Here is a 14129-nt window from a genome sequence, read left to right as displayed (position 1 = left end):
CGCCCCCCTACGCCCCCCACCCCACCCCACCCACCGCTGCCGGGTGCGCACGCCAACCCGGGACTAGTGTCCCGGCGCCCGTCGCTAGAGGTTTGGGAGCAGGGGGCAATTGCTGGGGGCCCCCAGGCTGAGCCTCTGCCAGAATTTTCTTCCGAAGTTCGATAGTCGGTCTAACTTGGCAGCTCTGCCACAGGTGGGAAGCGGGTACCTTCCTGAGGGAGAAAAAGTGTGTGTGTGTCGCTGACTCGCAGGTACCAACAGTAGCGGGGGAGGGGGGACACGTACAAAACCGAAAGTTTACAACGGCGTTTTCCAAGCTACAAAACTGCATAAAGTTGAGAGGTCAGAGAAGGACACACTCCATGGCTTCTGCTTCCTTGAAGAGGTTGCCTCAGAGCTGTGTCTTCAACACCAAGCTGTACAGAAATGAACCGGAGGGGGAAATGAGGGGGGCTGCATTATGACTTTCGTAAGCCCTAGGCACTTGGGCTTTCATGGGCTCTTTCCTCCACAAAAAAAATATTTAAGAATATATTTTACAACTGTGGTGGTTAAAGATGAATATACTAATGTTATATACTAAACCATTTTCTTCTACCCAAAAGTTCTTTTTTTCCTGTTGATTTTAAAAGAAGAATATTTTCATGGGCCCATCAAGTATTGTGGGCCTGAGGCTCCATCCATGCCTGCTGTGCCCAGTGGGTAAGCTGACCCTGGACAAAGCCAGGGTGGTGTGACAAAGCCTGGATAGAACATTAAAGGACCTGGAAGGTCTGATTCTCTTGGGGGAATGGAGCAAGAGAGGCTATAAACACAGGTGGCAGCTGCACAAGAAGGGCCTTGAATGACGTGAGGAGTGTGGATTTTATGGTGGAGGTGGTCAGGAGCCATTGCAGGGCTGGACTGGAGGATTGACAGTTTGGGGGTGGCACTGGAGGTGGGAAGGGCATTGGGAACGCTGTTGCTGTAATGACATCCAAACTCTTCCTGAGCCACAGTGGAGATGGAAGGGAGGGGGAAGGGTAAGCCACAGATGGATGTGAGGAGATGGGGCCTGGAGAAGCCTGGGTTGACTTCTCTGGCTCATCCCTCCTGGACAGGAGAAAACAAGAGGAGAAACTGTACTGGCTTCAGGACTTTGGGAAGATCAAATGGAGGGTCCTTCACCAGTCACAAAGCAGGGAGAGTTTGCATACCTTAATAGGTGTGTGGGTGGCTTCAGGGCCACCTCTTGCCCAGATCTCTGCAGTGGCTCCTACTAGCTATTCCAACCCCCTCTCTGCTGCCCCAGGCATCCCTCCAAAGCTCCATTCCCATTGGGCCGCTTTCCTGCTTCCCATGGCCCAGAAGACAAAACCACAGTCCTCACCTGGACATTTCCAGAGTTCAGAATGAGAAGAAACAGACTGGGTTTTCAACACCCCTTACAGTAGAACACTGTTCCAGAATCTCATTTGGCTACATGTTGCTCAATCCCCAATAACTGCCCTTTCTCCCCCACCCTGCAGTCCCTGCCAGAAAACAAAAAACAAACAAAAAACTATACGTGATTCCCACCTTCCAACGCAAACACTGGGCTTCCTCCAGAGCAGACCAGGCCAAAATCAAGGGCTGGGACAGGAACTATACTTACAGGGAGAAGAACTGGGCTCAAATGACTCCTTGAAAGACAAACCTTCATTTTTTCACTCTAAAACATGGATTGAGCGCCTACTATATGCTTTTGTACCATTCTAGGCACTGGAGATGCAACAATAAACAAATGAGAAGTGTTTGGCATGGAGATGATACTCCAGTGGAGGGAGATTTGCCTGTGGAGATGGCACTTTCCAAAGTTGGCCACATATTCTTCTAGAATGTTGCCTCTTCCTCATCAAAAGGTAGTGTCTAATACCCCTTCCATTCAATATACACAGACTTGTGACTTACTTGTAACCAACATAATGCAGCAGAAATGATTGTGTGTGACTTCTGAGGCTAGATCATAAAAGGCAATGCAGCTTCTGCCTTGTTAGTTGGGACACATGCCTTTGGAAACGAGATGCAAAGCAGGAAGTCCAACTACCCTGAGACTGCCATAATGTGAGGAGGCCCAGGCAACACGGGGAGGCCACACATATGTGTTGTGGCTGACATTCCAGCTGAGGTCCCAGCCAGTAGCCAGCATCAACTGCCAGACATTTGAGTGAGTGAGTGAGTGAGTTTTCAGATGTTTGCAGACCCTAGCTGTCATATTACCCCCACCCTTTGAGACTTTCCAGCTGAGGCCCCACACATCATGGCACAGAGGGAAGCCATGCCCACTGTGTTCTGTCCAAATTCCTGACCCACAGAATTCATGAGCATCATAAAATGGTTTTTTAAACCACTAAATTTGGGGTGGTTTGCCATGCAGGAATAGTATCCAGAACACTGACAATAAACAAGCAAATATGTGAGCAAGATAATTTTCTGCTGTGATAGGTTCTCAGGAAAACAAACAAAAATAGCACAGCATGATAACTTGGAGGAAGGCCGCTATAGATGGGGAGTGGGTGGGTGTCGGGATAGGTGGGGGAGGCAGAGGAGGTATGGATCAGGAAAGGTCTTTCTGGAGAGACATTTGAACTGGAATGTGAGTGAGAAAGAGCCCAGCCACTAAAGATCTTGCAAAAAAAAAAAAAAAAAACTTGCAGAAGAGACTTCCTAGCATAGGGTACAGCAGGTGCAAAGGCCCTGAGGCAGGAATCAGCTTGGTGTGTTCTGTGAAGATCAGGAATGACAGTGTAACTAGGGGGATGTGGGTGAGGAGGAGAGTGGGGCAATGAAGCTGGAGAGGAAGGTTGAGAGGCAAGGCATTCTGGCCTTACAGGCCCCTGAGAAGAGTTAGATTTCAGGCTGAGTGAGCTGAAAGCCTGTGGAGGGTATTATAAAGGAGTGACTTAGTCTGGTAAACTCTTTTTTTTTTAAAATTAATTAATTAATTAATTAATTTTTGGCTGTGTTGGGTCTTCGTTTCTGTGCGAGGGCTTTCTCTAGTTGTGGCAAGCGGGGGCCACTCTTCATCGCGGTGCGCGGGCCTTTCACTGTCGTGGCCTCTCTTGTTGCGGAGCACAGGCTCCAGACGCGCAGGCTCAGTGGTTGTGGCTCACGGGCTTAGTTGCTCCGCGGCATGTGGGATCTTCCCAGACCAGGGCTCGAACCCGTGTCCCCTGCATTGGCAGGCAGATTCTTAACCACTGCGCCACCAGGGAAGCCCCAAGGTAAACTCTTGATAAGAGCTTTGGGTGCCAGGTGGATGACAGGCTGTGAAGACAGGGCAAAGGGAAGACCACTTGGGAGGCTATGGCAGTGGTCCAGGAAAGGGGGGATGGATGGTGGCCTGGCACAGGGTGATGGCGGTGAAGATGGGGACTGTTGGATAAGCTCGGAACAGGGGCAGTGACAAGAGTAATGAGAAGGGAGGAGGCGCCCGGCCGGCAGGACGGTCCTGGATGGGGCCGCGGCAGGGGTGAGGACCGGAACTGGCATCCTTCTGGAATCCGGGAGGGAGGCTCCGAGCAGGGGCCGGCCAGGATGGCGTGTACTGGCGTCCGGCGTCTGCCGCGCGGAGCCTGCCCCTGGCTGCGCGCCTGCCGGGTGTTTCCCAGCAACGGCTACCGCCGCCCGAAAAGTTCCGAACCCAGCGGCCGAGGTGATGTCATTGTCACCTTGGCGACGGCGGGTGGGAACACGCCCCCTCCAGGCTAGGGGCGGGGTCTGGGCGCCGCATGCTCCGCCCCCAGTCAGCCCGCGTGGAAATGCCGCCCACTCCCCCGGTAGGAGGAGAGGCGGTGCCTGGGGTTCTGCAGCAGGTGTGACGGCAGGTGTGATAGCTTGTGAGGGCACTGGGCGAGGCCTTACCGAGCGGCCGCTGCTCTCCTTGCGCGCTGCCTCCGGTGCGCTCACTACCCATCCACCAACCTCTTCCCCACTCTTCCCCCTAGGCTGCCACCTCCAGCTATTAGGACTGGCTCCTCTGTCATTCAGAGATGCCTTCCCCAACCACGCAAGCTAAAGTAACTGCCAATTCTCCTCTCGTGGGCTGACCTTGTTTTTATTTCCTTCACAGTATCGCTCCCTTCTAAAATTAGCTTCTCTGCTTATAATATATTGTCTTCCCTCTCTAAGTTCCATGAGGTCAGGGATAAATTCTGCCATGTTCATCTCTATTCTCAGCACCCTGGATGGAACCTGGCATGAAGTAGGTGCTCAATAAATGTTAGTTGGATGAATCAGTGAATTCACTCAATCATTTCATTCACCCAGGGGTTCATTTATTTGACATTTGTGCAGTGCCGTCTAGGCACTTGTGATAAGCAGTAAGGATACTGAGATGAACGAGACAGGGACTCCGCCTGGAGGTGAGAACAAGAGATAGATTAAAACTAATAATTACAGTAGGAGAAGTGAACAGCCTTGAGTTCCAGACGCTGGGCATAGTTCCAAGCACTTTACATATATTAATTCACTTAATCTGCACAATAGTAGGCACTTATAATCGTGCCCACTTTGCAAATGAGAACACTGAGAACAGTCATGCCGTAAGTTGCTGGGCCCTGTAATCAAGTGAGATCCCACAGAGGGCGGGGGAGGGGGACCCGTGGCGAGGGAGTAATAGCGAGATGTGTAGCCAGCCCAGGTAGGCAGATTTCCTATCTTAATTGCTTATACACACCAGTCTTCCAGGGGACAGGCTGCTTCCAGCTCAGAGCTCTGCTGCCCCAGGGGAACCCCTGTCAGTGGAGCAGGCAGTGATGGGGCTGGGAGGGGTGTGGAGGGCTGATCCCTGGGCTGGTGGTATGATGGGATCCTACCTGTTTAACAAAAGCAAAGTATGGACAAGTTTCCACCTAACCTTATCGGAGGCAGGATGTGTGTGTGGGTCGGGGGAGGCAGGGGTGGGCAATCATAGTTGTCCACCTATACGAAAGTGTGTTTAGGCAATCCAGGAACTACACTCACTCCCACCTCTGGGTTTTGCATGTGCTCGTCCCCCTGCCTAGCTGGCACTTCCTCCTGATTGTCCCATAACTGGCTTTTTGTTATTCAGATCTCAGTTGAAAAGTTTTTCCCCTTGGAGGGGTATGCCTTGGCCACACTCTCTAAGGCAATCACCTATCACTGTCACATCCTCATGTTTTAAGATTCCTACCCCAGAGTGGGAGAATGGCTTAGTCAGGCACATCACCCTTATTCCTGAACTGATTGTTTCTGTTTATTCATAGTCTCTCTGCCTCCTCATTCTAGAAAGTCAGTTCCCTGAGTGTATGACCCCATTAGACCTCACCTCTGTGTCCCAGCTGCCTAGAACAGGCCTGGCATGCAGCAGGCGCTCAGTGCTTTTTGAAAGTATGGAAAAGGGCCCTTCACCAGATCATTCTGACTTTCCAGGCCAGGATCTGTGCCCTCCCCTTCCCAGGAACCTCTGCTCTGCACATTGCACCTGGCCTGACCAGGAGGAAGGTGGCCCAGCCATCTTGGCCACTGGAGTTCTTCTGGCTGTGGCCCTCCCTCCTTCCCGGGCCTGACTGAGCCATTCTTCCGCTCTGGGGCAGGATTCTGTTCAGATTCCACTCCAGGGTGGTGTCCAATGTAGGGGGCAGCAGTGTATGTATGTGTTGGGGCATGGGGAGCAAGGAGAATGGGGGATGGGCAGGCCTTTCTGATTCCCAACCAAGATGGTAGAAGAAGGGGTGGCTTTTCAGAGCTTTCCAACACTGCTGTTGCCAGGAACACAGGGCACCTGGAGGTGTGGCTGTTTTTCCCCTACAGTGAGAACTCAGACTCTGGGACAGATGCACAGTTAGACACGGAGAGGAGGGAATAAAACTTGGGTTTATTCAGACTGTATCCTTCCCATTTGGGGTACAGAGTCAGGGGCATTGGGGGTGGAGAGAACCTTTGGCTTCTAGGGACATAGGTGATCGCTGACCTTTTCTGTATGACCTTTGTGCTGCCAGGATGACTCGCTGAATGAGGGAGATGGTAATGAAGGGGCCCTTCTGGGGCCCTAGTCAATCTGAAACAGAGACCAATGCAGCTGGCCCTGTCCTCCCCAGGAATTAAAGAGCAGAAGACTGAGAACGTTTGACTTGTATTAAAAGAAATGAAGGCTGAAGGTCACTCACGGGGTTCTGTCTCAGGCAGTGGCGTGCATACTCATTCGTGTTGGCACACGGGCCAGGCCTGTGAGAGGAGTGTGTGTGCCTGTACAGATTACATCCTCCGCGAGCAGCTGTGAGCCCCGATCCAGCTCCTGGGCTTGGGCTACTCAGGGGGGCTTCTTCGCAACTTTTCTTTCCCCCCTTTTGCAAGAACTGACGAAAGGGAAACTGCCCACAAGTCTCAGAAGATGCCCTTTCTTTTTGGTCCTTGCCTCATCTGTGCAGGAGGTAGGCACCCACCTCCATCCCAGGGCCCTGGGGATGGGTGGGAGGCTGTGGTGGGAGGCGGAGGGGCTCACTGGGCAGCTGGCTGGGAGTGGCCGCAGGGCACACACACCTTCCCAGCTTCTGCCAGGCCTGTGCTGAGCCCGGCTGGACTGTGCAGGAACTGCCTCAGCAAGGGGGACGCGTGGAGCCCGAGGTGGGGGCCTGGGCCCCTGGGCGGCTCTGCGGGCTCGGTGACCGTGGTGGGGGAGGTGAGCACTGAGGTCCTGCACTGGTCCACCCTCTCATATTGCTCGGTCACTGTTCTTGTGGCTCCATAGTGCTGGGAGCCACCGGGCCCAGTCTGCAGCTCCAGAACACTTTGCTGCTGCCTGGTGGGCAGGGGGCTGGCTGAGGCAGGGGCATGCTGGGGCTGTCCGGAGCACTGGGTGGCTTCTTTCTTCCCGGCCTTGTTCCAGACATATTTCTGGTGGGGCTGAGCCTGGCCCACATCCTGGGGGAGGTGTGTGCTTTTCACTGAGACCTCAGGGCTGCACCTGGGGCTGGGAGCCTCCAGAAGCTTCCTAGTGGCTGACTCGATGGAGATAAAGGTTGGGGAGGAGGATGAATCTCTGCTGGGAGGTAACACTCGAGGGAGGCTTGACTCTTCTCTCAAGGTCTCCAGCCTCCGAGTAGAAGGGGTGGTTGGGGCTGCTTGACTTCTGACCTCAGTGTGATTTCTGACCTTGGCCTGACCCTGGACCTCAGTGTGGCATGTAACCTCAGTTTGGCTCTTGACTGCAGTTTGGCTCCTGACCTCCTGGCCTGGGCAGTTGGGCCTGACTCTACTGCTGTCTGTGACACTGACCTTGTGGGCACTGTGGTCCTTTAGAGGTCCCTGGGAATGGCCTCTGGTGTTAGTCCCAGGCTGGAGGCTAGACATGGAGCTGAGGGCCTTGTGCACGGCCTCCTCGATGTCCAGCAGCCTGGCCAGGGTCTGTTCCTTCAGCCGGGCCACCTCCGTGCTGACCCTTGTCAGCTCCCCAAAGGCCTGCTCCACTGAGGCCTCGGGCTTGTGGGGGGCAGCGGGAGCTGGAGGGGCCCCTCTCAGCTGGGGCACAGCCTCAAAGAGCCTCCTCAGTGCCCGCACGTCCACAGCACTTTTGGCCTCCTTCTCCAGTGCTTGCACCTGGCTCAGGAGGCCCTGGAGCTCTTGCTGGCTTCCCTGCAGAATCTTGGGGCTCTCAGGGACCCCTTGCTGGGAACCGTCTGTGTACTTCTCTCCTGAGGGGCTGGGGCCCTGCTGCGGTGAGGTGGGGTCACTGCTGAGAGCTGAGAGCTCGAGGGGCTCAGGGCTCTGGTCGTTGCTGCCCGCAGCCTGACTTTTGGTGGGCCTGGGGGCCACGGTGCTGGAGTCATGCTGGGGGCTGTGCTGGCTCTGTCCAGTGGAGCATCCAGCCCGCGATACTCGGCCCTGGCCTGCAGTGGTGGGGACCTTGGTTGGCCGAGGGTCATGGTCAGTTGTACCAGTCTCACCTTGTCTGTATTTTCCTTGCCCCACCTCCTTAGAGGAGCTGGGAGAGAGGGCTGAGGGCTTGGGCAGCCAGTGAGGGGGCGGGATCTGGCTTAGGTGTGCAGGTTTGGGGGGCAGCTGGGGCTTCTTCCTTGGGTGCGTGGTGGGCTCCAGTTTCGGGGTTTTTGTCTGTGAATCCCCAGGGCTTCTCTGGCCAGCAGGGCTGCTGTGGGACTGGAGAAGGGGGTCCTGCGTGGGCTCAGAGGCCTGCTGGATGGAATTCTCATCATGGCCGGCTTGGGCTGGGAAGTCAGGTCCTGTCACAGCAGCTGGGAGAGGAGGAGGAGGCGGAACAGAGGCATTATGGGAGTGCAGGCTGGCACCTGCAGCCTGAGGCCCAGAGGCCAGAGTGTGGGGGGCTAAAGGGGCAGCCTTCAGGGTGGTCTCTGCAGCTTGGAGGACCCCTGGGCCGAGTCCTGCCATCACCTTCTCTGGAGGTCCCCAGGCCTTCTGTGTGTGGCTCCCAGGCTCCTCTTGCCCAGGCCCGAGACTCTGACCTGGGCCTTCCAGGAGTGGGCTGGGAGCCTGGGACGGGAGCGCAGTCTCCCTGCCCCTTGGCAAGGCTCCTCTCTCAGAAGGCCAGACACCCCCCGGTAGGTCAAAGGTCCTGATGGGGTGAGCAGTGTAAATGCCATCCTGAATAGTCACCCACCCCCTAGGCAGCCCTCCAGGCAGTGCTTTCTGTTCCCCACTGACCTTTCTGGGGGCTGCTGGGATCCTGGGGTCACCTCCAGCCAGAGGCCTGGTGTTGCTCTGGGCAGTCCCAGTGGCTGTGGCCAGTACTTGCAGAAGACTATCCTGGGAGGGCATAGAGGCGGCTCCAGGGGTGGGGCCCTGCTTGTGCTTGCTCAGAACTTGCTGGTGCAGGCTTTGGGCTTCAGCTGTTGCCATTCGCAGACTCTGCATGGCAGCCTGGAGGTTTGGGGACTTGGGCCCCAGGGGCATAGTCGTGGCTCCATCTGACTTTCCCAAAGCTTCCATCCCTTTCTGCCCAGTGCACCTGCTTTCCTGCTTTTCTTCCCTAGCCAGAGGGACTGCCTTTCCAGTGGCCTGTGGGGGGCAGGGGGTGGCCCCCGGCCCTCTCAGATGCCCCATCCCCATGCTGGGGTCCAGTGGGGGAACACGGATGATGCTCTCAGTCAGGGGCAGCCTCTGGGCCCCCTCGCTGGCTGGCACTGGACTTGAGTCAGCCGGTGGCTCCCACCGCAGACTGTGCAGGCCACTCAGGTCTCCTTTGTCTATGCAGCTGGCCAGCATCTGCACACTGCTCCTCTCGGGGGCCCTGCTGGTTAGCCGGGGGTGCAGAGAGTAGGCGGTCAGTGCCACTAGGCCCTGCTCTGTCTCCTGCATCACTAGCCCAGTCCTCGCCACCGAGGTCCCGAGGCCACAAGCCAGCAACTGCTGGAACTCAGGGTCCATGTCTTCGACCTTCCAGCTGCTGCCTGGTGCTGGCAGCTTCAGTGGCTTGAGGCGAAGCTGGCCCACTGGGTCCTCCTGCACCAGCAGCCCCTGCTGGTCCACGTCTGGCCGGTGCAGCACTTGGCGGACAATCCTGGGAAGCTCGCCAGACACCAGCTCCTCCTTCCGAACGTGGGGGCCGCCCTGCCCTGGGCCTGGGAGCACGTACTTGGCAAGGCAGAGCTCCCCTGGCCCTCGGGCCTCCATGACGATGCCTCCGTGATGCAGGATGCCAGGCGTGGCGTGCAGAGTCCGCAGGGTCCCCTCAGCTGCAGTCTGTTGCCTCTCCCACACCCTATTGCCTGAGGGGCCCACGGGCTGCTCTTCCTGGTGGTTGCCCCCTTGGATGCTCTCAGCTGCCAGGGAGCCCATGGGGCAATTCTCAAAGAGCCAGGTGAACTTGTGCACAGAGCCTGCTGGGATGGGCTCAGGGATTACCCTGGATCCCTGGTTTTCCCTCTTGCCTGCCTCCAGGGCCTGGAAAACCTCCTTCTGACGAGACACCTGCCCTGAGGGGATGTCCACTCTGCTGCAGTATCGCACAGGCCCCCTTCTGCAGGGATGGCCTGAGGCCTGCAGAGGCTCAGTCTCAAAGACGTGTCTGTCTGTCTGTCTTTCCTCAGCCTGGACCTGGCTGACCTCAAGGTGCTGCTCCCTGGAGCTTTCTGGTCTGTCTGGGGGTTGGGGCATGAACATCCAGGTGCAGGACCGTGCCTTGGCCTTGGGTGTGGAATCTGTGATCTCTGACCCCTGCTTCTTGCCCAACTCACTCATTGGGCATGTCTCGAACAACCAGCGAATGGTCTGCACATCGCCCTTGGGGAATGCTTCAAGCTGAGGGCCTCCCTGAGGCTTTCCTTCTTCTTCCCGTCGTTCCTGCTGCTCCCGTTGGTGGATTACCTCAAGGGGCTGGGTCTCAAAGAGCCACCGGGCAGTGCCCACGTCTCCAGCCACCACTTCCTGCCGGGTGATGCCCCGCACCACGTCGACGGTACTGGGGTTTTGGCCTAGTTGGTCTAGGGGCTGTGTCTCAAACATCCACCTGTAACCCTGTACATCACCTCCGACTACATGCTCTCTGCTGACAGAGGTCAGGGCATGGAGGTGGCCTTTGCCATCCTGCATGGCATACACCGGGGACCCTATGTCCTGGGACTGCCCAGCAGAATCAGTTCCTTCTGCTCTGCTTATGTGCCCATGGGCCGCAGCTTCACCCTGCCTGATGCTGTCCAGGGGTAGGGTCTCAAAAAGGTTCTTGAAGGTCTTCACGTCTCCCTTCACCCCATCCCTCTGGGGGGCACTCTGAGAGAGGGACAGTGCTGAGGAACCATCACTGGATAGACGCTCGTACATGAACCTCTCACCCTCCTGGGGTCCCACCCGCTGCAGGTGACCCACTTGGACCTTGTCTCTGAGTGTATTCAGGGGCTGCATCTCAAATAGCCACAGGGTGGAGCGGACATCACCGGGGACCACTTCCTCTTTGGGTGGCGCCTCTGCTCCAGCCTCCTCTTCCCCCTTTACAGTGTCTAGTGCTTGGGTCTCAAACAAATGCCGCTGCTGCTGAACGTCTGGACCAGGAGGGATAAGATCTGGGGATGGCTGGAAGTCCTTCTCGTCCACCAAGATCTCCCGGATGGCATCCAGGGGCTGTGTCTCAAAGATCCAGCGAGTTGCGCTGACGTCGGGCCTGGCCGCCTCCTCCAGAGAGATCCCCCGGATCACCCGCACCTGGCTGGGGTCCCGGTTGATGGCGTCCAGAGGCTGCGTTTCGAAGAGCCAACGGGCAGACCTCACCGCGTTGCTTTGGATCTCCTCCCGGCAGGCGGCCTTGACCTCGTGGATGGCTCCCTCTGCGTCCTGGATGGCACACAGCGGCTCTGTTTGGAACAGCTTCACCGTCTTCTTCACATCGCCCTTCAGCTCCTGGATCTCTGAGCGCAGCTCCAAGGGGCTCTGCTCCTGAATGGAGGGGCGGGAGCCCAGGCAGTCCAGTGGCCGCGTCTCAAAGAGCATCCTGGTACCCTGGACATCTCCACTGGCTGCAGGCTCCCTCACTGTAGCTTCCGGTGCCTCAGCATGGCCCGTCAGCTCATCCAGCGGCTTTGTTTCAAACAGCCAGCGGGCTGCACGGACGTCCCCTCCAGATGGCCGAGGTCCAGCTGGCTCCTGGTCTGTGCTGTTGGCAAAGGAGCCTTCCTCAAACTTGCGGGAGGTGGCCTGGACATTGCCGCCGGGCACGGGCTCCTTGGCAGGTGGCCTCTCATGGTCCCCAATGGCGTCCAGCCGCCAGTTCTCAAAGATCCAGCGCATGCACTGGACATCACCCTCAGTGGGCTCTTCGGAACCCAGGATCTCAGCCAAGTCTTCAGCCACAGCCTCAGCCAGATTCTTGCGGAGCTCGGGGTGGATGTGCTTGTAGAGGCGGCGGAGCTCGCTGGCTTGCCGCTGCTGGTGGAACTTGGAGAAGGACTCCTTGGGTGGCGGCAGCGGCAGATCCTCCAGAGCAGGTGGTGGAGGGAGGGGCAGGTCCTCTGTAGCTGCCACTGGGATGCTTGGGGTGGGGGCCACCTGCGTCTGAGCGTCGGCCATCCTTCTGAGGAGAGGGGGCAGAGATGAGGATGGGGCGGGGGGCTTTAGGTGGGATGGGGCTGGTTGCTGGGAGAAATGGCAGGGAGCAGGGCCCAGGGGCAGAGTAGCCCTGCTGTGGCATGTGCTTAGAGACCCCCTCCCTTTCCAGACCTCACCTGGGTCTCACCCTGTCACCTGCGTGGTTGATACATGACAAGTCTTGAGTTTAAGGCACATGGAGCCATCCATCAAGGTGCTTCCCCGGAATCACCTGGGTTGCTAGGGAGCAAACAGGGCACTGCGGGCTTTGAAGCTCTGTCCTTCAGCCAAGGGATGCCCAAACCTCCAGTGGGAAAACTGGACGTGCCCATCCTTGCCTGCCTTTGCCAAAATCAGTTTTTCCCTGGCAGACTCCCAGGTGAGTGGCCTGGGGGAATTCTGATTTAAGGGGTCCCAGTCAGGGAGAGGCAGGTCCCTAAACTGGTAACTATTTTCCATGGAGAGAAATAGTCATCAGTTATGTTTCCTTTCGTAACACCAGAGGGCGCACTTGTCACTTTCACGGGGGAGGGGGGCGGGGTGGTGGTGGCCTGCCCAGCCTTTAGCTCTTGGGTCTCCACTCACCCTTCCCAGGCCAGGGAGGCAAAGCAGGGGCCAGCAGCCCGAGCTACAGCGGAAGCAGCGAGGCTGAGTGAGGGTTCACCAGGTATCTCATGGTTAGGCAGAGCCTGATTCTGAATCCTAGTTAGGGTTTTCTGTGCCAAGACTCAGAAGATCTGAGCTAGGGCGACCTCAAGGATCTTCTGGCCCAACCACTCTTACTTAAAGAAGAGGCCCAGAGTCAGATCTTGGCGAATGAGAGGCAGGCAGTGCTGGCTCGGAGTTCCTAGACCCTATAGGTAGGGAGTGTGAAGCTTTCTTAGTGGCCGTGGTGTCCCTCTGTTCCCCGGAAGGCACCCCAGGAGAGTGTGAGGGTGACACCCACAGGGAGGGGAGGCAGTGCGACCAAGGGCCTTCCTGCAGAGATAGCCCCGCCCCTCACTCGTGGACCCTCATCCCCAGTTGTGTGCAACCCGAATCTCCTGTGCTCCTCTTCTTTCTCCCTCTTCATGCCCATCAGCTTCCACCAAGGCCCCTCCCATCCCTGCCCCCCATGGCCTCCCACCGCTCAAGCCCTTCTCTGGTCTCTGTCCTCGGTGTCTTATCTGTCTTGTGACAGGTGTACTAACAGTCCCCAGAGGCCAGTAGGAAAAGTATGAGAAGCACGTTCCCCCTCTCGCTGCCCCTGACCCACTGCTCTGCTCCACACTCGGTGCTAAATATAGCCGAGGTCCTGGCCTCAGCACAGCAGCCCTGCGCTGGGGAGAGGTCAGGCTCAGCCAGTGGGACCCTGGGAGCCTGGGCCCACCTCATCTCCTTCTCTGCCCTGGGCTCCCTGATCCTGCCTCCTGAGCTGGTGTCAGGCCCCTGGCCTACAGCATGACCAGTGCTAGAACCCTGTCCTGGCCGAAGCGACCTGGGGCTGGGGGAAGGACTTTCTTCTCACGGCTACCTCAGAAGGGGGGAAACTGAGCCTTGCCTGCCCCACCCAACCCCGACATGTCCGCCAAAGGCATCCGAGCCCCAAGGAGTGTGACGTCTAAAGCCGGCAGCCCGAGTCTCATTACCTGCTCCGGGTGCTTCCTTTAGTCTCTGAGTTCTCATGAGGACCCTCTGCCACAGGCAGACCTCAACTGTCCCCACCTCCTCCCTGTCCTGTCACCAGGGTGGCCGGAGCAGATGGCACGTACAGGCCACCAGCTCCACCCCATCCCCACCCCCAGGAATCTCCAGAATCCCTACTATGGTCACAAGTTGTCAGCATCACAGAGTCCAGAGATGGCAGACCTGAGGACCCGCAGAGGTCACTGAGCCCAACCCCCTCACTGTTCAGACGGAGAAACAGGCCCTAAGAGGGGAAGGAGGTGACCCAGGAGGCTCCGCCAGGTGGTAGCAAGGCCTTCCCACCGCGTTTCTTGAGGGCAGGGACGGGCGGGGTGAGGGCAGAGTTCAGAACTGGGACCAGACTTAGGGCAGGGCCTGAGCCTCAATGGGTGTCCCTGAGCTCGGCCTCCCAGGGCTGGGCCGACCTCTCAGGG

General features: G+C 57.4%; 1 protein-coding gene and 1 long non-coding RNA gene across 4 annotated transcripts in view; one reads left to right on the top strand and one right to left on the bottom strand.

Moving 5' to 3' along the window:
- Positions 1-201: 201 nt before the first annotated feature.
- The window catches only part of LOC133094652 (uncharacterized), a 35018-nt gene continuing 21090 nt past the window's right edge, over positions 202-14129 (top strand). Inside the window, exons 1-2 of the long non-coding RNA XR_009701485.1 lie at positions 202-251; positions 1738-1880. This is a non-coding gene — a long non-coding RNA (uncharacterized LOC133094652). The remainder of the gene's footprint in view (positions 252-1737; positions 1881-14129) is intronic.
- Positions 6481-12012, bottom strand: XIRP1 (xin actin binding repeat containing 1). Of its 3 annotated transcripts, none has more exons than XM_061195295.1 (2): positions 6982-12012; positions 6481-6903 (listed from the first exon to the last, which is right to left on the bottom strand). In XM_061195295.1, the coding sequence occupies exons 1-2, from the start codon at positions 12010-12012 to the stop codon at positions 6481-6483; spliced, it is 5454 nt and encodes a 1817-aa protein (XP_061051278.1). The 3 variants fall into 3 exon arrangements, with proteins under 3 accessions (XP_061051278.1, XP_061051277.1, XP_061051276.1); XM_061195294.1 differs by having other exon boundaries at positions 6481-8479; positions 8522-12012; XM_061195293.1 differs by having other exon boundaries at positions 6481-12012.

The sequence above is a fragment of the Eubalaena glacialis genome, chromosome 7, assembly GCF_028564815.1.
Source record: "Eubalaena glacialis isolate mEubGla1 chromosome 7, mEubGla1.1.hap2.+ XY, whole genome shotgun sequence".
NCBI classification, from domain to species: domain Eukaryota; kingdom Metazoa; phylum Chordata; class Mammalia; order Artiodactyla; family Balaenidae; genus Eubalaena; species Eubalaena glacialis.
Note: the sequence above shows the minus strand (reverse complement) of the source record. Positions and strands in the feature narration are given on the sequence as shown.